At 42.5% G+C, this 23,066-nt stretch overlaps 1 protein-coding gene across 1 annotated transcript in view; it reads left to right on the forward strand.

The window, feature by feature from the left end:
• The window catches only part of MARCHF11 (membrane associated ring-CH-type finger 11), a 100,453-nt gene extending 78,334 nt beyond the window's left edge, over positions 1-22,119 (forward strand). Inside the window, exon 4 of the mRNA XM_044241724.1 lies at positions 21,693-22,119. Within this exon, the coding sequence (XP_044097659.1) occupies positions 21,693-22,015 (323 nt within the window). The 3' untranslated portion in view covers positions 22,016-22,119. The remainder of the gene's footprint in view (positions 1-21,692) is intronic.
• Positions 22,120-23,066: the final 947 nt, after the last annotated feature.

Below are 23,066 nucleotides of genomic sequence, written 5' to 3' on the forward strand. Positions count from 1 at the left end.
AAGTGTGTGAGGTGCCTGGCTCTGGCGCGGTGTCTGGTCGGCGGTGGGGGGTGGGGACGTAGAGGGCCACAGGGTCTCAAAGAGGCTTTCTCTGCCCTGATGCAGCTCCATAGGCTGTAGAAGAAAGCTGAAGGAGGCAGCCATAGTTGACAGCAGTGGTTCTCAAAGTGTGGTCCCCCTGGGAAATGCATGTTCTCAGGCCCCACCCCATCTGCCAAATCAGAAATTTCAGGGTTAGGACAAATACCCACCCCCCCGCCCCCGGCCCCGGCCATCTGTGCATCACAAGCCCGCTGAGATTCGCACAAACGCTCAAGCTTGGGAACCACTGGTTTCAGGGAAGGGTGCGATTTGGGATCCAGTGACTTGGTTTCCAATCTGGGCCTCCGCTGGGACAGGTCAACTCTGTTTCTCCATGTCCTCTTTCCTAGCCCATGAAGATAGAAATAATACTCCCTAGCAGACAGGCCTAAGTAAAAGAAATAATGATTCTAAACAACGATGTTATTCATTGGAAATTATAAATGAAAGGCATTTGAATAAGTCACAAATACTAAAATAGTTCAAATCACTTAAATACATGCCTCTACTAACCAGAGCCTTAATTTAACTGGAAGTTTTAATATTCTCAGTGACTTTTTTTCCTAAAAGAACTCTATAAATTTTAAATAGGATTAGCCTGAATTTCCTCTCCTTTCTTTCTCCCTTGCCACTAGTACAAGACTAATAGGAAAAAAAACGATCACATTTCAGGCCAGGAAGGAAAAAGAACGGGGGGAGGGGGAACTGTCAAGAATAATATGTAAACTGAGCAGATGTTGCCCGAATGATTGAGCTAATCATGTATACAAACAGTTTGCATTAAATATGCTAATGCACTTGGAAGCATTTGGAAATGCCACATCTCTATACAAATATAGTCTCCAGGACACCGCTTTAAATAAAGGAGAGTCACAGAATTGTTCTACAGACTCCTCAGTAAGTTCAGAGATAGACTGTGTTCATTCTGTCCTCCAGCATCAATGTTATGAAATGTGGTATTTCACTGATACGAAAAGGAGACATGAAAAACAAAGGAACCATTAGGCTTCCAGTCCAACCTGGAGGGAAAGAGTCCAGTTGACTTTGAACTATGATATCATAACAGCACTAATGAGGAATACACACACACACACACACACACATATTCTGGTTAGGAACTCACTTTCCTGGTTTTACAGGTTACATTTAGTGCTGAGTTACTAGGTCTTAAATTTTGATTGCTAATGCCAGTCTTTTAATCAAAATTATTCAACTTTGGTTTTAAAAGCACATACATATGAGCTAATGATTTTTTGGCAGAATATGACATATTCAGGCTTCCTTTTGAAATTTGGGTATTTGCCCATTTTATAAAGATAAGTTTCTTAGGAATGAAAGCCAGTTGATATTTTCCTGGCTTACACTTTGGACCATGAGTTTTTACTGAAGTTTTAAATACTGACAGTACCTTTCGTTACATTTTGACTCATTAAATCCAAATCTCATCATGTAAGCATTTACTTGTATTTTGAAAAATGTTGAAGAATTCAGATGGAATGGTGTTGTTCCTGTCACTTCATAATCACATTAATTGGTCTGTTCGGACCCAGAGAAAATCACATTTTTTTCCTCGAGAAGTTGGGAAACTACTACAGTCAAGTTAGCAAATACACATAGGCTATCAGTAACCATTTGGATCATAGCCAGTAATAGCTCCTGCTGATGTTTCAAATTAATTCAAATGTCTGTTGAATTAATCGTAGACAGTAACAAGATAGATTATACTGATTATGCCTCAGATTATCCCTCACCACAGGATTTAAGAGTCTGAGTTAGGGTGGAAAGCATGTCCAGTTTGCTGAGCTCAGATCAATAAATATTTATTGAGAACTTTCTTTGTGTCAGACTTAGTGCTGGGTGCTGGGTATACAAATCAGGGTCAGTCCCTTTCCTGCCCTGGAGGAGCTCCCAGCCGCAGAGGAGGACAGGCGGGCGGCTAGGTAATGAGAAGATGGTGGGGTGTACTTGGTTCTGGAAGGAGGAACAGGAATGGTAGTTGGACAATGTGGCGAGACAGGAGTACTGGGGTGTTGTATGCGAGCTGGGGGGGGGGTTCTAGGTAGATTTCAAGGGGGAGGGATAGCCAAGCAGGCTGACAGATGAGTCAGCTTAGCAAATGGGGAAGTGGCCCCCTTGTCACCATTGGACAATGTCAAGTTGGCTCCCCATTCAGAGGGCCTTAAGGTAAATTTTTCAAACTGGTTTACACCTAAATGAGAAGGAGCAGACTGACAGCTTCATAAATGTTGTTTAAAAAATAATTCTGCAAATCCACAGAAGCTTATACCTGAATGAAAAAAAAATGTTACAATCCAGCCAGGGGTTGTACTGCTGAGGAAGAGATTATTGGTGGAATGTTAAATACAAAATTTTGTAGAAAATGTATTTACCTGGGGAAATCTGTTTACTCCTTTGTACACATAGTGAATTTGTCTTCTGCTTTTATTCATTATTGTTAATACCCTTTCTGCTTTCCCAAGATTCAGTTTTTTTTAAATTTTATTTTTTATTTATTTTCTGCATAACAGTATTCATTATTTTTGCACCACACCCAGTGCTCCATGTAATCCGTGCCCTCCCTAATACCCACCACCTGGTTCCCCCAACCTCCCACCCCCCCCCCCCGCCCCTTCAAAACTCTCAGATTTTTTTTTCAGAGTCCATAGTCTCTCATGGAGTATTATGCCTCCATCAGAAAAGATGAATATCCAACTTTTGTAGCGACATGGACGGGACTGGAAGAGATTATGCTGAGTGAAATAAGTCAAGCCAAGATTCAGTTTTTTCTTGCATTCAAGTTTTGAATTCTCCCAGGGGTCGAGGTACTCTTAGGGTTGAGATGCCTGGACTTTGGCTGTCTAGTAGAACTTACTACAGTCATAAAGATGTCCGTCTGGTGTCCAGTACCACAGACACTAGCCATGGGCTCTATTTGGCTACTGAGCACTTGAACGTGGTTTGTGAGAAAGAGAAACTGAGTTTTAAAGTCAATTTTCTTTAAATTAGCTTAAATTTCAATAAATAGCCACCTGTGGCTAGTGGTTATCGTATTGGACAGCACAGATCCTAAATGATGATTCAAATTAAATGTGTAAGGGTTTGATTAGTGCAGTTCCCCTCACCTGTATAAATAGGTTGTATTTCCTAAATAACAAGCTTTGTACCAAGACAGATGAAGAAAGTAAGAATGAATTGAAGAGGATTAAGAGAAATGTGTTAAAGGTGTGGGAGGAGGCCAAGAGGTAGACAGAGCCGTGAAAGGGGGACGGGTCTGCAGGAACTCGAAGTGCAAAGGGATAACTTTATATTACACTTGGGGGGCTCTTTTAAATATTTAAACAGTTGGCATTCCAACTATGATTGTGTACCAGGGGAACTAATATAAAGGATTTAAATCATTGAGTTGTGTTAGCCGGGGCAGTCATTGAGGGTGAATCACCGAATGTTGGCTCCCTCCTGAGATTTGCACAGTGGACAAAGGAAGATTAGCAAACCTGGAGGGAAATGAAGAGCAAATGCGTGGCAGGAGGCTGTGGGCTCGGGATTTCGTTCTTACCTCCATACTCCACACACTGAGAAAAGAGAAGGCTGTCACTTTCACTGGTTGTGAGATTCAGATGAAGCTTGTTCCAAAGAAGACGGCATTTAGTGATGACTAAAATGCCTGGAGTCAGCCATGAGGACAGGGATTCATGTGATTAACTTGCTTCTAAAAGGTTACCAAGACATTTCAGTGTCTGGTAGAACTTGATGAGGTGAGTCCTGTTTCTTGTTGAAGCAACACAATAAGACTGAAACCCCGTTAGGTCAGTGGGATTCCTGCAAGAGGGTTAGTGGTACTCATGTCTAATCTCACTAACACTAGAAAGTCGTGCCAACTGCGGATCTGGAAAATGTTTGGATCCTCCCTGAGACACCAAGGAAAGGGACCAGATATGCTTATAAAATTTAAAAACTTGGATCACTGTTGTTCTTTTAAAAAAATTTCTTAATTGTCCATGTAGTATAAACATCTATGTATTGAAATAAGCCCATTTTATGAATATATAAAGTTTAAAAGAAGACCACTTCACTCATACTGCTCTTTTTGTTATGTCCTCCCTTTTACGGAAAGGTTCCCACTCCCCAGTGTTTTGGTATCTGCCAGATCTTTTTTATTGGGTTTACATCCATGTGGGGATACAGACACATAGGTAATTCAATATAAGCGGGATCATATTATTCATTGTTTAAAAAATCAGCATTTTCATTCAACGACATGATCTAGAGATTTTTCCCTGTGTTATGTACAACTGTTTACTTTTCTTCTACTGATGGATATCCTGGTTGTTACCAGTCTTCACCATTAGAAACGATGCTGCCAATGAGTATTTACGTAGGCAAGGTTCCAAGAAGTACAAAGTCTAGGCTGACGAACAAGTACCTGCCCCATTTTTTGCTCTCTAAAAAAGGCTTTGCCTGTTTGCCCTCCCCCCATTGTATGACAATTCCCGTTCCCCCATGCCTTGACCAAAATGGATATCCGTTTTTTTGACATTTTTATTGGTAGTTTGAGCTATATTTAAGTGCTTTCCTTAGAGTCTGTCTTGCAACTATTTAGGTTTGCGGGGCAATTTTGCCTTAAGAAAATAAGAACATCCACGCCGGGGCCCCTGCTCTTAGGGCAGCTGGTCCTGCCTGGCGTCTCTTGGGGTGTGGTGGGCAGGGGCCCAGGCTAGCTCTGTCCTGTAAGTACTCCACTTCTTCTTCCTGAACATGAATTCAGAAGACAGGATCGAGGTCAGAGATGACTGCCTCTCAGACACGCCACATTCCCCGACACGTGCGCTCAGGACCAGTTTCTCCTAGCTCTGATACCATGAAACACTCCAGGAGTTCACTTCTCTGTCTCTTTTTTCATGTACAAAGGGCTCCCAGAAATTGCTTTTAGGAAAATTGCCTCCCTCTGTCACTTGGGTCTGTGGCTAAAGCACTGAGGCTATTATTGCCTGTTCTCCCTCTTATTCTGTTTCTCAGATTAAAACACAGGCGCACCGGATGGAGGAGACAGGCACACGGACCCACTGCGAACCAGAAGTCCCTCTTGGGGCTCCATTCAAATAATGCAATAAACTATACTAAGATTGCTTTTGTCGCCCTGCCTTTGAAAACTGCAGAGATTAGGGGAATTTTAAAAAATAACCTGATATATACACTTGAATGAAGATCAGATCAAAATAACTTTTCCTTCATGTGCCAATTACAGTCAGTAGTGGGGGAAAAAAGCAACTCTCCTTCTGCAGAAATTTCATACCTCCAATGTCAGGTTTTATTTTCCTCTGGTCTCAATCTAATTAATTTAAAAAAATTCATGTGAATTTTTATAGCTCTTAGTTTTGAAAAATCTGTTTTTCATAACTTGATGATCTGTCTAGCTCAAGGTTCTTGGGCACACTCAAATAAACCAGGTAGAGTTACCCATTGGTAATATATTCACATTTCATTATAGAACTTCAGATAAATAAATGCTGCATATTCCTGCAGTCTTTGATTATATGAGACGTATGTTTACATGTTAAAAACCAAGGTAATATTTTTCTCTTGCTTTCAATATTGCTTCACTGTGCTATTTTCTTCCCACCAGGCAAAGCAGCTTAAAGTTACACGTGATCGAACCTTTTACTGACACGGAACTTAAAATGCAGCTTTGCTGATTCTGTGATATTATATGAGGAAAAGTGAAGAATTTTGTCCAAGAATTTCAGGATAGTTCAACTCTTGGTGACCACAGATGAGTTCTTCTCACTGCAGAGGGCCAGTGGTCATGCCCAGGTTGTTTTGTTCCTAAAATGATGCTTTTAGATTGTCTTCCTTCCTGTGGCTCACTTTCCACAAATATAAACCAATTAGCATAAGCAAAGCATGATTAAGAAAGTAAATCAACTCGGGAAAAAGAATTCTAATGCATTCCAAGCAAAATATAAATGACTTTTGGAATCTCTCTTGTTTAAAATTTTCCATGCTCTCTGGCACTTCTCAGCATGATTCAGAAGTTGACAATATTTCCTGAAGGAGTTTCAGTGAAAAACAACATATTTACTTAAGGAGTTTGAAAGAAATTAGCATTGGAAGTTGGAAAGTGCCATAATATAGGGCAGAAAGAAAATGGGTTTGCCGGAGACCCCAGTAGAGCCTTTGGTTCTCACGTTGTCAGGCAGGACCATCAACCATGTGGATAAGTGTGTTTAAAGAGAAATTTAGGCAAAGTTCATAAAACGTTCATAAAAAAATAACCCTTGGGTTATTGCAGAGAGACAAACTATCTATGGATAGACATAAAGTCTAGCAAAAGTTTCCGAGTGAAAAACGTAGTTACCACGGGAACAGTCCCATTCCTCATGTTCTTCGGGGCCCGTGTAGACGCTGTCCTGCACAGAGGGCTTGAGGATGCCTGGTGGAACAGGAGAGCCATGACCCTAGAATCCAGAATGACTGAGTGGGCTTCCTCTATGGAAGTGGGGAGGACAGATGTCCGCCACCGACACCCCCACAACCTCTTCTCAGAGCCCCACCCCGTTCAAAACTGTGAGCAAGTTTGATGGCAAGACTCCAAATAGATGTAGCTTCTTCTTCTTCTTCTTTTTTTTTTTTTGAAATCATAGAACACTGGGAGCCCAGATCCAGTCTTTCATGGGCCTTGCACATTCCCCCACCTTGCACACTCCCCCCCCCCAGTCACACCAGCACCAGCACCCCCCCAAGTCTGGGATCTGAGCTGTGGAAAGCCTTCTTTGGGCAGCACTTCGGGCTGCCCCGGAAGGAAAGCCCCCCTACAATCGTAGGAGATGGCATTGCTGGAGGCTGTCCAGTGTCCTAGGCAAGGCTGGTGTGGAAGCATCTGCCTGACTCCTAAGGCATTTGGAAAAGGCCGCTCCGCTTAAACAGCGGTTGGCAGAATAACGAGGGAACTTGACTAGCCCCGTACTTCCTTTTTGAGTCTTCATATCACGGTTTTCCCTCCTGATGTAAAAGACGATCAGCCCCTTCTGCTCCAAGAAACGCTTCCATTTCCTGAGCGGTGGCTCAACGAGGCATCCGTATCCCTCCAGTGCCGCAGTTTGGCTACTGAGGAGAACGAGGTCCAGCCGCTAATGCAGGGAGGACAAAAGCCTCCTTCTACTCTTGCCCAGAGCCTTTCTGGGATTCCCTTCAGCCATCGTCCCGGGCTGAGGCTGGTCTGTCTAGGAGGGCGGCTGCTCTGCTGGGTCTGGTACCACCATGGCCATGACCGCTACCAGACTTGCGTGCTCTGCTAGCTCGTTGGGAATCATTTCTTAAATAGAGTAGAACTCCTCGCAAGCATCGATCATTCCTTCCTGACTTCAGCGTGTCTGAGCAGGCACCATGCCCCAGGAAATGCCACGGCTTCCTTTAGACAGAGTCCGAAGCAGGAGTCCGTCCTCTGGTCCCTCCATTTCTCGCTTCTCAGCACATCGCAGTGAGGCCTGTCACGGGAGGAGCAGAGTGGAGCTGTGTAGCTCACAACTGTCGGAGGAAAAACAAACCTTCACCTTTTCTATGTTTTGAGAAGTACTCCATTATTATCCCTTCACTCTGGAGGTACAAATTAAAGGCTTTTCTAAGCCTTAATGATACTGAAGTTTACGAATTTCTCTAAAGGTCATGATCATGGCTGATTATTAGAGACATTGCTGCCTTTAAACCCCAGGAAATAGAATAGAAGGACTTGTTTTTGCTACTTGTCCTTCAGTATAGCACCTGAAATGGACCCTCAAAGCAAATTAACTCTTTATGCCTCTTCATGGGGGAGAAAACACAAGCCATTGCCTTCCTTTCCTTTGACCTTGTAAAGTTTAAGCTCTTTTGGAGAAATGTTGAATAGTTAGCAGAGCAATAGACCAAACATGCTCATATTGTTGACTTCTGTTTCCTCCCGAGAAAAGGTGACCCTTTCAGCTGTCTCTCTCGACTGGGGGCAGCGGAGCCAAAGGGGCACCAGTCATGTACGAAGCCAACATTTCCTGGGTGTTGACTGTGTTTATCGCCTGGACTGCAGGGTAGAGGTATTAATAGAACAGGGTCCACTGCCCATTTTTGAACAGCCCATGATCTAAGCATGGTTGTTACATTTTGAAATGGTTTAAAAAATATTGAGAGAAGAATATTATTTCGTGACATATGAAAATTACATCAAATATAAATTTCAGTGCCCATAAATAACGTTTTATTGGAACACAGACCTACCCATTCATTTATGTGCTGTCGATGAGTAAGTTCCAATCTCGTCAGTGAGAGACCATAATGTTCACATAGCCTTAAATATTTACTGTCTGGCCCTTTCCAGAAAGGGTTTGTGGAGCCTGGAATGTAACATGTTCTCTGCTCTCCAGCTGCTGGCAAGAGACAGGGAAATAAGCAATTGAAATGGGAAATGAAAGGTGCCGGGAGACAAGTACGTGTGAGGCAGGTGTGAGGAGTTTGGTTAGACATTCTCACGGGGCAGCAGGATCTATGGGGAGGAAGCAGTCTTGAGCTACACTTTAGTTTATTTGAGCTACGCTTTAAAGAAGAGCATGGAAGGGGCCAGAGAGAGGCAGCTGCCTGAGCCTGTCGACACATGAAAACGTGTATTTTGGAGGACTCCTAGGGAATGGGGTGTGACAAGAGCCAAAGATGCTTGCTGGGGGAGTAGCAGAGGAAATGAGGTCTGATGGTCCAGAGGGATCCGGTGGGTGGGACGTGGGTGTGGGACCCAACCCAGAAAGCTCAGAGAAGCCCTGGAGGGTGGTCCGCTGCACATGATTGGGCAGCGTGATGGTCAAGAAAGCTCTGGAGTGGGGGTGGCCGGCTCAGAGGAGATGCTGGGAAAGCAAGAAGATAGTAAGCCAGGCAAGGGTTAGGCCCATCATTAATGTAGATGGACAGCTGCTGGAATTCAGAGAGGTTGATCACAAGATAAGGGCGATGAAATCACTGGAGGCTGGGCGGAAATGCGAGGGTATAGGAGAGGGGCCATCAGGTGTAATTCAAAGAGTCTGATTGGCAGATGGGAGGAAAAGATGATAAGTTCTGTTTGAGCATTTTCTTTTTGCAGAAGTTCTGAAGAATCAAGTGGAAATGGCCAGGAAGTGGCTGGATATAGGAGTCTGGAGCACAGGGTCGAAATTTGAGCTGGAGATGGTCATGTGGTAGTCGAAACCTCAGTCTGCAGGGAGAAGTCATCTCAGCAAGATGAACAGCAGTTTGAGGAACACAGAGACTCAAAGAACAGGCAGTGGGCATGACTAGGGGAGAAAAAAGTGGGTCAGACAAGGTGAGGAGGAAGGAGGGAACTTTGGGGAAGGGGAGCACCACGCCAGTAGTGTTGGGTGCCAGAAGAGTCGGTGAGTGAAGCCAAAATGTACTCACTGTATTTGGCAGTGCGGGTGTTGGATGACTGGACACAAAGTTTATGGTGGCCGAGAGTGGCTGGGACAGGCAGAAGGGGGCTCAGAATGTAGGTTCACAAATCTTGGCTGAACAAGGACACAGTCAAATGAGGGCAGAACCTGGAGCTGGGTGTGGAATTGAGAGAAGTTCCTGTTTATTTGTTTTAATGGTAGAGCCAGGCGGGGACCAATGCTGAGAAGAAAGATCCAGAAGAAACCAGAGAAAGATTGAAGAATGAACAGCTTGATGCCTATGTGAACGCAGAACTGGCCCCCAGCACTCAGGGGAGGGGTTGACCTTGCTCAGGAGGGGCGTGGTGCCCCTGAGAAGGGCTAGAAGGCAGAGAGGGGGCATGGCGGGGCGTGGCTGACTGTACTGCTCCTGGAGAACAAGTTGAAGGGCTTCCTGGCAGAAGACCCCGTTCTCAGTCAAGTTGGTAGTAGGGTCAAGGCACAGTGTGGGAAAGCGTCTGAGGGGAACATTAAAAATGAAAATCAATGCTGGGTGAGGGGTTTGGTCCCTGCCCTGGGCAAGATAGAGCGCCCCCTGGAGGCTGGAATCAGGGTGGCCATGACTTGCAAGGCCTAGTGGCTCTATTTTTCCCTCCCTGGGGACAAGGAGCAAGTGGAGAGAGGTGAACTTGGAGGCTGGGCTGAGATGGGGTTTGTGCAGAGTTGCAGAGAGCCGAGCATTGCTGGCGGTCTTGACTTTCATCTCCAGGGCTGGGAGAGTGATTCCGGGGTCGGGGATGAGGGGGTGGCGGTGTTTTCTTGGTGCTGGGGAAGGAACCAAAGCCAGAAAGAAGTGGCCGATGGGGAAGGAATGGAATGTGCTGTCCAGGGGCCCGGCCTTCAGAAGGTGGAGGAGGGTGCGCAGAGATTAATAAAGTGGTTAAGCCCGGGAGGCAGTGGCTGTTGGCACCCGGTGGGAGAGTCCCGAAGCTTGCAGCTGGAGCAGTTTCTGGAAGGGAAGGGCCCAGGCTGGAGTGAAGGGGGCGCAGCGGAGGGCGAAGGTCCTGCACCTCAGGTCATGGTCGGGTCATCCACAACAGCCTGAAACACCAAGTCTTGTGTGTCAAGAGGGCCGAGGGGCCCGGGAACCGGGGGACAGAGCACCGGGGCTGGTTGAGAGCGGTCAAGGGGCCAGGAGGGGCTGCCTTCGTGGCTACCCTGTGTGCTCACATGATCACACGTGTTTTGTGCAACTTTACCCCTTCTTTTGCATGGCTTTACTGTTTTCTGGAAGAAGAGCTGTGGGAATTTAAATGCGTGAGGCTCCTGCACAGCCAAGCAGCCTTTGAGGGATCCAAGTGTGTCCCTAGGCCTATGGGAGACAGGGTTGGTATTGAGGCCACTGACTCAGAACCAGAGGTTCCCCTGGGAGGTGAGTTCAGAGTCGATTGTGTGGCAGAAGGAACCATGATATGAAGAGGCAGCTCCTGAGCCTAAAATCCTGGAGATGGTTCTTCAGAACCTGCCTCTCTCTGGATCTCTTGGCTCCAGGCTATTCTGCAGCCAAGAGCTATATTCACCAAAGAAAATGTGAATATGATCCCTCCTCTGATGATGCATCCGTGAGCAGCGCAGAGGCTGGGGGCCTGGGGCCAGATATGCAGGAACAAGGTTTTAAAGACCACACTGTGATTATGGCTCAGATTTTGTTATCTAATCCAAGTACTATACAAAAGGATTTTCCTCAGATTTCCCATTTCATCTTCACGACACTCTCCTGCCAGGTGTAAGTGCCATTGCTGTTCCTGTCTCAGAGATGAAAGCACTCGAGGCACCATTAAGGAGGACCCCCCCATCCCCCCCACATAAGGTCACACAGAGTGGAAGAGGGACCCGAGACTGGAATCCAGACCTTGTCCTCCAGAGCCTGTGTCAAAATATTTATGTGATTCAGTTAATTCTATTTATTATTTAGTAAATACCCCTTCATGTATGCTGAGCTTGAATGGTTCATTTGCAAGATGATGTTGTTTATTCAGGGAGTGAAACCACCATCAGTTGGTGTCTCAAACACCTGAGGCTAACCATGGGAATAAATACCTTTTCGAGGGAGGGGAGAGCTGAATTTAGATCAGGAATGGGGGAAAAAATTTCCTCTCAAACCCAAAGTAATGTAGCCATTTTGTGAACCCTTTACTCATGTATTCTAAATTAGTAGAGCCATACAGAACATACAGAAATACTAGTAGAGAATAGGAAAGACTTAATACAGCATTCCAAGAGCAATCGCTTTCCACTGATCTGAGACAATATCCAAATAAGAATTACATATGTGAAGAATCACATCTAAACCTTGAATTTTGTTGCTAGGTCACAGAATAGAGTATTAGGGAAAGCTGAGGTCTGAGCATTTTAATATTCAGGTTAAAAAATCCATTAATACTTTTGATTTAAAAAACCTTACTGAGGTTGCGTGAATGAAATCAAAGAGTTAGAAATTTTATTTATGTTTAGGTGGTTGCTTCTGTTCAGAATTTTTACCCACTGCCTGTACGATTTAAAAGAAATGAAAAACCAAGCCAACAAAGATGAAGTAGCCTATTACAGTCCTAAAGATAAACAGGCTCTGGATATTTTAGTTTAGATCTTTTTAAGTATTGTTCTAGTCCTGAAAAATAGAACAGCTAATACATACATGCTTTGCTCTAGAGAGGAATAAAACCATGTTCTGTGAGTTTGCAGTAGACGGTTTGTCCATTGGAGAAGAAGGCAAATTAAATTAACTGGGTTTCTACATGCCACTAGGAAAAGCCCACTAACTGTCTCTTAAGAATTGTGCTTGCTCTGAGGCACCTGTGTGGCTCAGTTCTTTCAGCATCTGTCTCTCCATCTCAGTTTGGAGCCTACTTAAGAAAAACAAAAGATTTGTGTTCAGTCCATATACTAGAATGTGGGGGAAAGAACTGGAAATCTACCAAAGTAGATCCCCAATTCTAAAACCTTTAATTAATACATAAAATGGACATTGATAGGGTTTTAACCCCATACTGCTCTGCTGGGGTTTGCAGAGTTACTTCTATAAATTGTGAGGGTCACTGTAATCCTTCCCAGTGCTACAGTGTACTCTTTAAGATAAAGACCAGAGCAGAACTTACCATTTATCCCAGCTTTGGGTGTTCCTGAAGAGACTGTGATTCTATCTCCTTCATGATATAATATCTCCTGGGCCAAGGAGACACTAGTGTGGACTGACTTTGGCCAAGGATGGCTCTTGAGGTCTGAGACCTTGCAGAGAATAAAGCACACTGGACTAGGCATCAAAGGTCTGGCTCTGATCCTGGGCTCTAGCACTAACTATGGACCCTTGGGCAAGCCATGTCACTTCTCTGGGCCGCAGAGTCCTCATGCCCCAAAACAAAGGGATTAGATGAAATCATACCCAGTATTTTCTAATTTTGAAATTCAGTGACTACGTCCACTGCTGATTGCTGTGATAGATGACATCACCCTGTTGCTGCAAGGTGTTTCATCTGCTCATGACTTGAAGGACAGATTTGAAGTTGTATTCAGCAGAAATTAAACTAGTTCTATTCCATGCTCCCAGATATAGGAGGACTCTAGGATATCTTTGTCATCTCTTAGGGCAGTGGGCTTATTCCTTCATTTCTTTTATTGAAACAATCATGTCCATAGGTGACTTTTTTTCACAGACACTCTTGGGTAGAAACTTAGATGATATAACAATTCTTCTCTCCTGTGAATTCTCTTAATCCTTTAGAAAATGAACATATCATGTGTTTTGTAACATGTAACAAAATCTGCAGCTTTTGAGGAATGTTCTGTGACTGTGCCAGAGGTAGATTTGAGAGGCAGGGCTAGTCATTGAAAGATCGGGAATCTCCTATCTACTAAGAAAAGAAGTAATTAAAATGATTGATTGATGGATTGGCTTCTTAGAACAGCAGATAGTCGAATGAATGGACAATCTCTTTTTTGCTCCCTGTTTTGCAGAGAAGAATCCATATTGACCTCTTAGGCCTTAGGCCCGAGTGTAGTCATTTTGTGACTAGCTGGGTTTGTGACTGCCGGATGGGGGAGACATTTGATGACAAGGGAACAGCACCATGGAGGGGTCGGCTACGGTTTACTGGGACTGAAAATAAGTCCTTGCAAAGGAATTGAGCTCTTCTAGCCCCTGCCAGGCCGTGTGTGTGTGTGTGTGTGTGTGTGTGTGTGTTTGCATGTAGGCATACATATGCTTATCTATGTATGAAACAGGGGCCTCGATTCCTAAGCCTTTTTCATCTCTAGTCTTGGGGTGCATGTCGCATGTCCCAGTGTCTTAGTTTGATATCTTAAGGTAGTACTTCACCATTTTAAAGAACGATACTTTAATTTAATTTTGTGTTCATGGCACCATCATGACTAGACTTAAATTGACCCTTCTCACCCCTTAAATCCCAGTGATGGCTACTCTTCTCTTTCTCATTCCTTCTCATTCAGTGAAGATTTTTGAGTTTCTGCTGTGTTTCAAACATTGAAGTAGGAGTTGGGCTCCTGTCCTCAGGGAGCACCTGGCTGATTGAGGTCATGGGCATAGAAAAAAATTTTCCAGTACAGGTAATAAGGAAAACAGTGCAGGTATTTCCCTTGTGGTGAGGTAGAAGGTAGGAGAGAAGGATTAATTTTGAGTGGGCCAGAGAAGAAATTATGAGAGATTTTGGACCTTGAAGTTGTTTAATAATAGTTCATCGTGAAAATGTAGGAGAGTGGATCATGCCAGAGAAGTCTCTTTCTTGCAGCTTTATCACAGATTTGCTCAGAAGATAGAATGAGCAGAATTTAGTGCAAGAGGATTGAGGAGCCTACGTGATTCCAAGGTTTTAGCCTAACTGACTTGGGGGCTGGTCAGTAACTGAAAGAGGAATAGCAGGTCAAGAAACAATAAATAAATAAATAAATAAATAAATAAACAAACAAACAACAACAACAAAGAAACAAATTCAACCCTTGTCGGGACCTCTTGGAAAAGAGTGCGCTTCATTCCCTGCCAGTTAGTAAACTATTATATTCCTTATTAAAATTTGGCTTTGCCATCTTGTTCAGTCTCCAGGTGGTGACATCATCAACATGGAAGCTCTAGCGCCTGTGTGCCCTTTGCATCCAGCCTGAGGACTGGATTTCACTGAGCAGACAGGAGGACAGGGAGAGTGGCAGGGTCATAGGACAGACACCATCAGTTTCCTTTTGTGAACTCCGAGAGGAGCAATCACTCAGGGTCTTCACTATTGTAATAATCTTTTCCCCATGGGTGCTCTTGTGTACTCTACTTTGGGGCTGGGTGGGTCAGATCATCAGTATTTGGAAATTAGCCAGCCTCTAGTTGCAAGAGTTTTTGTGCAGTGGGAAGTTTGTGAATAATTCTTATTCTTATTACATTTCTTGCCCAGAAGATTTTACCAATAGTTTGAGTGTTTAAGTCCCTGGACTTTATGCTCTCATGATGAGCCTGACATTCTCAACTTAAATCTATGAATTAATATATTCTCAGAATGACATATATATATAAAATTTATATTCAACAATGGAAAAATCAACTCATCTTTTTTAGTTGTAAGTGCATTTTATGTGGGCTCTTTCTTAACATTATTTGTTCTGATATGGGCAGCACCAGAAATACATTTTCACAAAAATCCCCATATCTCATCAGGACATTGTAGGTCCCAGAGACTTGACTTTTAAGATACCAGTTTATGATGGCCTTGTCTTGTGAATCTAGGGACTTCAGGGACGGTATATTTTATATCGTCTTTCAGTCTTCATCTCTGTAAGTTTTATATTTTTGCACTTGTTTTTTTCTTTAAGCTGTGCATATAGTTCAGTTCAAAAAAATAAAAGCATTCAGTGTACAAAGAATCACTCATGATTATTTCTTCAAGGTTCATATTAACAAGATTCAACAATGGCAGAGTGACTTTTTTTTTTTTTAAGATTTTATTTATTTGAAAGAGAGCCAGAACAAGTGGGGAAGTAGCAGAGGGAGAAGCAGATTCCCCGCTGAGCAGGGACCACCCCCCCACCTCCCCACCAACTTGAGGCTTGATCCCAGGACCCTGAGATCATGACCTGAGCCTAAGATAGACACTTAACCAACTGAGCCACTTAGGTGCCCCATGGGGGAGTGACTTTTAAAGTGTTTGCTTCTATAGTCACATCTAAGTCTCCATAACTGTTGAGCATTTAAATTTGGGGTAGGTTGGGAAAATACAACAGAAAGATTAATGTATTTTATGACACTCTAGCAAAGATCATGCAACAAAGGGTATCTTTGACCACAGTCTTATTTAGTTAATACTCTTTGAACAACCATGCTCTGGTCTTCGAGTGATGGAAATTAAGGGGTCAAACATGGGTCTACTTTATGAGATTGACTCTAAACTTTTTTTTTTTTTTTAAGATTTTGTTTATTTATTTATTTGACAGACAGAGATCACAAGTAGGCAGAGAAGCAGGCAGAGAGAGAGGAGGAAGCAGGCTCCCCGCCAAGCAGAGAGCCCGATGTGGGGCTTGATCCCAGGACCCTGAGATCATGACCTGAGCCAAAGGCAGAAGCTTTAACCCACTGAGCCACCCAGGCGCCCCGACTCTAAACTGTTCTTAAGTGGGATTAAATGGGACCCAAAGTCCCCATTCTGCTTCTGGTGCACACTGACTTCTCAGGATGACACCGGTTGTATTTTGTAGAGTATGTGTAAATTTCACTGTGGGAGGTGGGGAGAGAGGGAGAGAGACCGAAAGAAATCTTGGCAGTGGACAGTGGTGAAATTTAATCTAGAAATCTTGGAATTTTCACAGTCAAGAGCCTTTTCTGGCCAAATATCTGCTGTGTGTTGCAAATTCTTCAGCTCTCGCAAAGGTCGTTTTGATTGAACAGCACACAGGGCTTTAGCCTTTATCCCTTTGTGGACCTTGTACTTCTTGGGAAAGCTCAGGGTGGATGCAGCTTCCCAGATGAGGCTCTCACCAACGTAGTGTTGCCCTCAACAACTTTCTTCCTGTGGGTAGGGAGAGGAGAAAAGGGCTATTTCATTGGGCCTCTTAGAGATATCACAGTGTCAGTGACACACAAGGATATTAAAAATGGCAGCTAATTATATAACTTCGCCCAAATCACAGTCTCCAAGGCTTAATTTACTCATATTTTAAATGAGGATGTTGTAGATCTACATGGTCTGTCTTTGTCTGTTCAAGCCTTTATAGCAAAATACCACAGACTGGATGGCTGAAACAAAGGACTTTTATTTTTTTACAGTTTTATTTTTTATAGGCTGGGAAGTACAAGGTCGGGATGGCAGCATGTTCAGTGTTTAGTCAGGTCTCTCATTTTGGTTTGAGGATGGTTGTCATTCTCATGTGTCCTCACATGGCCTTTTCTTGGTGTCTCTTCCACGTTACAGAAAGGCATTAATCCTATCATGAAAGCCTCCCCCCATGACTTAAAATAGCTCTAATAAGTCTCCCAAAGGTCCCACCTCGAAATACCATCACATGAAGGATTAGGACTTCAACAGTTATTAAATCTCTCCATGTCTCAATTTCCTCAACCATGAATTTGTTCAATCACGGTATCTATTTGTAGAGTCGATGTCAAGATTAAGTGAAAATCATGCAAATAAAGCACTTAGTACAGTGCTTGGCAGATCCTTGATAAAAATTTAAGTTTTGAAAAACAACCAAACTTATTTGAACAAAAGCTGAGACAGGCAACACAAGAAATGAAATGTTTTGATCGGTAGTTTGGTTGTTAATATCAAAATTTGTTTTTGACTAAATTTGGCAAGTCTCTGTTCATTATAACACATCACTTGTTTGTATTGAAATAGACACGAACAAGTGGTGTGTGTGTGTGTGTGTGTGTGTGTGTGTGCATATATGTGCCTGGATAGTCTCCCCCTTCATTTCTTTGGGTAATTCATTTTCTACTACTATATAAGAATTTCAACCAACACACCACTTACAAATTTGGGAGATATTTTACCTATACACGAACACGAATACTGTGCTTTAATTTCAGTGAAACCAGAAACATTTAAACTTGCTCTTTTTAAAGAAGATTATTCCCTAACAAAAGTGTTCCTTTTGCACATCAAAAAAATGGTGCTCCAGTTAAATGTTACTAGCAGGGAAATGATAACCACACACACACACACACACACACACACAATTACTGAACTCTCAAAACCCCAAATTCCTATGAATCCTACCTTGTGGACATCCATGCTATTAATAATGTAGCAAGTATCCTAAAATATTTAACATTTACATTTTACAGAAATTATCATTGCTTTTCCTTTCACGTCTGGTGGCTCAGATGAAAAATATAAATCTAAGAATAAATCTAAGCCTATTCTTATATGACCTGAAATATCAAGGTGACAAGTTCATGTAAAGTTAAATTTGAGGTGTTGCTCAGATAGTGAAGCTACTAGAGGAAGTGAGTTTCTCAGTTGTGAAACAAGAGACAAGATCGTCAGTAAGGAAGTATGGCAGCATGATTTTTAATTGTTGGATTTTCAGCCTGTGAGCTAAAGTCAAATGAATCCTTACTCTTGAATTTCAGTGATGGGAGTAGCCATATGTTCTCATTACCTCAAGTACAAAAGGCATTTGCTGTGATTCTAGAAGATTCAGAGAAGAAAGGGGGAAATGTACCTTCCAGCAGACAACTTGGGGGTGGAGTGCATTCTCCTGTTTCAGGAAACTTTAAGCTCCTAAAGGGCAAGGAATAATTCCAAACGCTCATGGGGGAATAAAACAAAATCTAAGCATCATTCCTAACTTGAAATGCAATTAAGAAGCAGCACGTGGAGCTGGAAATTCAAGAGGACTATGGCTTCGTGAAAACTTCAAGTAACTCTCTCAGTTCCGTTCAAAATGTCCTATAAAGACCTGTGACATTTATTTGTGCACATTGGGTACATTTATGTATTTAGAAAAGGGCTACCAGGAATGTAGTCCCAGAAAGTGACTGTACGCTCTAGTAAATGATCTGATTTCTGGCTCCCTAAAGGAAATCGATAAAAGAAGAATAGGGTCCTGTGAAATGAGTGGTTTCCTGGGGTGAAGCCATCCTCCAGAATGAACCTGTTGCAAGCTGTAATGGTTTTGTGATTAGTGTGACTGAATGTTTCTCACCACATAGATTCACTATTGACTTTTTAGTTAATAATAATGTCTTGTGTTTATAGAGCCACCATCTCGAGGAAATTTGAGTGCTTTATAATTGATGAATTTCAATTTATATTCATACTATCCTGCTGGAAGTATAGATTAGGTACTTTGATTGTGTTTTAATGAGGAAACATGGAGCCAGAAACATTAAATCATGGCCCACAGAGATTTCAGAAGGCTAATAATAGAATCATCAATTAATATCTGGTAGTCTTTCTTCTAATTCTGGCAGTTTCCCAAAAAATATCTGATCAGTTTTGTCAGTCATTCCTTAGGAAATGAAGCTGACCAAAACACAATTTTTGCAATTGGTATGATTAACAGAAGTTTCCATTCCTTCTCATTATTTTGGTGATATTCTGCAATTATCTATTTTTATTTCTTGGACCACATGCTTGTTTTCGTGGCCTATGTTCACATCCTTGGAATACTTTAAAGCCACATGTGTCAGAAGTTTATCTCCTGGGAAGGGAGCGATATAAAACTTAAATTCTGGTATTAGACAGTTGTGATTTAAAAACAAAAACAAAAACTGGGTATCTCCATCACCTACCTGTCATTGTTTCAACTGACAAAAAAATGAAGTAATCTTCTCAAAAAAACCCATGTTCAAAACCCTTACTTATTGTAGCAATGGGAAGATAACTATCATCCTTTCAATCACCCATTTATGCAGCCTTAAAAATGTGACACTCTGATTCTTCCTGCTTCTCACATTACTATTTCTATCAATTTTTTAAAATCTGGCAAGTGTATTACTTTGTCCCTCTGGATTTTCCTTACTGTTTCCACTCTGCTCTCCACATGCCATGTGGTAACCTCCCTATTTGTTGCCACTACTTTAGTTGTCTATCCCTCGATACTTCTTGGGTAAATTTTCCTAATAAATTCTCTGAATTTTTTAACATATGAATTATTCAGGCAGAAAAAAGTATACAGAATATGTTGAGCAACCACATCTCTATCCCCCAAATTTAAAAAAAAGTGACATTAGAGATTAGAAAGCCTATTTGAAGCCTCTCCTGGACCTTATTTCTTTTCTTAGCTCCCCACCATCATGTCTTTTATGGTTATTATTTTTATGCATGTTTTTATACTTTATAAAGTATACTAAATCTAAAGTATACTTTAGATTCACTATTGGCTTTTTAATTAATAATGATTTACTAACCCCATCATTTTCTTTCTGAAACTTTCAGTTTTTGGGTTTTTTTAATGTGACTTTGAGATTTCTGCTGAAAATTTTAAGATTTCTCCATCTTCGTGCATGTGACCTTGTTCCCTTCACTTGTGTGGCTGTGGTCTAATGAGCCACATAATAAAGTTGATCCATTCTTCTTAGAATGCACTTTGAGATTGTTTGGGATTTTCCCCCTCAAATGCGAATGATTATGGAATAAGCATTTTTTTAAAGATTTATTTATTTGAGAGAGAGAGAGAGAGAGAAGGGGGGGTAGGGGCAGAGGGAGAGAGGCAAGAGAGAATCTCAAGCGGATCCATTCCCACCCTCCCCCATCACCCACTGCCCCAGTGCCCTGTTCGAGCACAGAGTTTGATGCAGGGCTCAATCTCATGACCCTGAGATCAGGGCTTGAACTGAAACGAAGAGTCAGACACTTAACCGACTGAGCCACCCAGGTGCCCCTACATAGTAAACATTTTTAGCACAGTTCCTTTTTCTCATTTGTGAGCGTTTCTCTAGGCTCTGTACTCTAAGATCTAAATACTGGGAGGAAGATCTGCTCACTTTCAATTAAACTGTGCCTGTAGCCAACTGACGTGCTGTATTTTTTTTTTAAGAGTTTATTTATTTATTTGATAGAGATCACAAGCAGGCAGAGGGAGAGAGGGAAGCAGGCTCCCTGCTGAGCAGAGAGCCCGCCATGGGGCTCGATCCCAGGATCCTGAGATCATGACCCTGAGATCATGACCTGAGCCGAAGGCAGAGGCTTAACCCACTGAGCCACTCAGGCGCTCCTGATGTGCTGTATTTACGTGCCATCTTCTATCTAAGAAAAGACGCTTACTGATCTCTCTACTGACTTTCAGTGGAATTTGAGTCTCATAAAGTAGAGTTCCTTCTCGCTTCTCAAATGAAGGGACCTCCCCGGGGAATTTCTTTTTGTGAGGGGTCACCAGTTCAAAAGCTCTTGGACCAGGCTGAATGTAACTGAAAAATGCAGCGTGTGGTGGCATCTGGGCAGGATGGTAGAGATGGAGCCTGGTGTCCCAGTTACAGGCTGCCAGTTTACGATCCCTTCCCTTGTTTATTCTCCTGAGAGTCTGTCTCAGAAATGTGTAATCATCCCGTTTACTGTATGGCAACAAAGAGCAAGGACTCTAGAACGAGCCTGGCTGGGTTTGAAACCCTCCTCCACGGCTACTCTGGAGCTCCTTCCTTGTTTGTAAAATGGGGGATGGGCTCATGGTGAAAACTCACTGAAGTGTAATATACCGGAAACTCTCAAGTAGGTGCTACATACATTTTTGTTGAATTACTGAAGAAAATAAAAATAAGAAAAACGTGTGTCATACCTCCTGTGTGTCAGACATTGTTTTAGGAACTGGGAAGATGGTAATGACTTGAATATGTATTTCTTTCCTAAATTACCAGTTGAGACCAAAGTCCCCAGTACGTTTCTTGGCCCACAGTGGGCAGTCAGAGATGATGAATGAATCAATAATCCTAATGATTCTCTTACGGCAATGTACGTGCCCAACGTATGTTCTCAGCCGTAATGAGGCAAGTTAATTATATTCATGAGAACTTTGCTCTGTGCTTGTTAGTGTCCTTATTCTTTGGAGACTGATTATTCCTGTGTAATCTGGAAAGTAGCTTACCATTCGCCATAATATTTGAGAAGGTAGGATACCGCATTTTTGGACGATGACGAGTAACAGAGAATTGACTATTTTTTTTCAATCCCTTACCTGTGTATAAAACAACATTCTTAACTTTTTTGATCATGACGGGCTTTTTTATTTTTCCATGAATTTTAGGTCTCATTGTCCATGAAGGAGCTGCAGTTTACAGAGTATTTAAGCGCTGGCGAGCTGTTAACTTACACTGGGATGTATTAAATTACGATAAAGCCACAGACATCGAAGAAAGTAGCCGGGGAGAGTCTTCCACCAGCAGGACTTTATGGCTGCCGTTGACGGCTCTGCGGAACAGGAACTTGGTCCACCCAACGCAGTTAACCTCCCCGAGGTTCCAGTGTGGCTACGTGTTGCTGCATCTGTTCAATCGGATGAGGCCCCATGAAGATTTGTCAGAGGATAATAGCTCAGGGGAGGTTGTGATGAGAGTGACTTCCGTGTGACACAGTGTACGTCGTCGTGGCGCAGACCGCCCTGCACATTTTGGAATGTAATTGCAATGAATGGCAAAACCATAGCACTTCTAAAAACACACATCTATGAACTTTTTAAAATTTATGCTTTTTATATGAACATTTGAATTGCAAATACATTTTTCTGAAAAAAAAAAAAAAAGAGTTCTCTGGTTCTTTGTTTTCTGACTTATCCCATCTTTTATAAGTTGGTACTTGAAATCATTTTACATATAATTTAACTCTACTTGGTTAAAAGAATGATGAAAGTTATCCTTAAGGCTGAAACTATTTTTTCTTGCTTGTTTTAAATATATTTTTGTCAAACTTTTTGCTCCCTGTGTAGTTTTTCAGGCATGCTACCGGCGGGAAAGAGTTTGGAACTCTGGGGCAGGTGCCAAAGCGCCTACCAGCGATGCGACGCGGCGTACTGGCCCTCTGTGTGCCTCGTGCTTCTCGGCAAATGTGAGCGGGACTTTTTTGCTGGGTTGAAATAATCTGTCACCAGGAAGGCACGTTCTAGGAACGTTGGCCTGTTTTCTAGCTTCTGAAACAGCCCAGAGAGCTTATAAAAAGTTAAAGATGAGTGGAAAAAAAATAGTTTTACTCCTGTATGTATGACGTACTGTGTTACATACAAGGAGGCAGGCACTCTGGATACTCCTAGCCCTAAAACCCACCAACACATTGCGTCATTGCTCATGCATAATAGTAACACTGCCTCACATTTGCATAACCTCTTACAGACCGATCATAGTCACTTGGGTTAATTATTGGTGTCTTGATTTCTGTGAGCCCTATCTTAATTAGATTTTCTCTTTGTAAAAGCTTATATACCTACTTAATCATTTAAACACTGATTCTATTACTTGGTTTAATGAAGTCCCTGGAAATATATTCACCAGCAGCGAGAAATGTTTCTCTTTCGCTAGATAAGTATTTTTAAATGAAAAGAGGAAAAGAAAAATGAGGCTATTGATTCCCTAGGAACAGTTTGCTAACTAGTGGCACCTGGAGATTTTCCACCTTTTAATCCTCCTAA

Source organism: Neovison vison, chromosome 1, assembly GCF_020171115.1.
Source record: "Neovison vison isolate M4711 chromosome 1, ASM_NN_V1, whole genome shotgun sequence".
Classification (NCBI taxonomy): Eukaryota; Metazoa; Chordata; class Mammalia; order Carnivora; family Mustelidae; genus Neogale; species Neogale vison.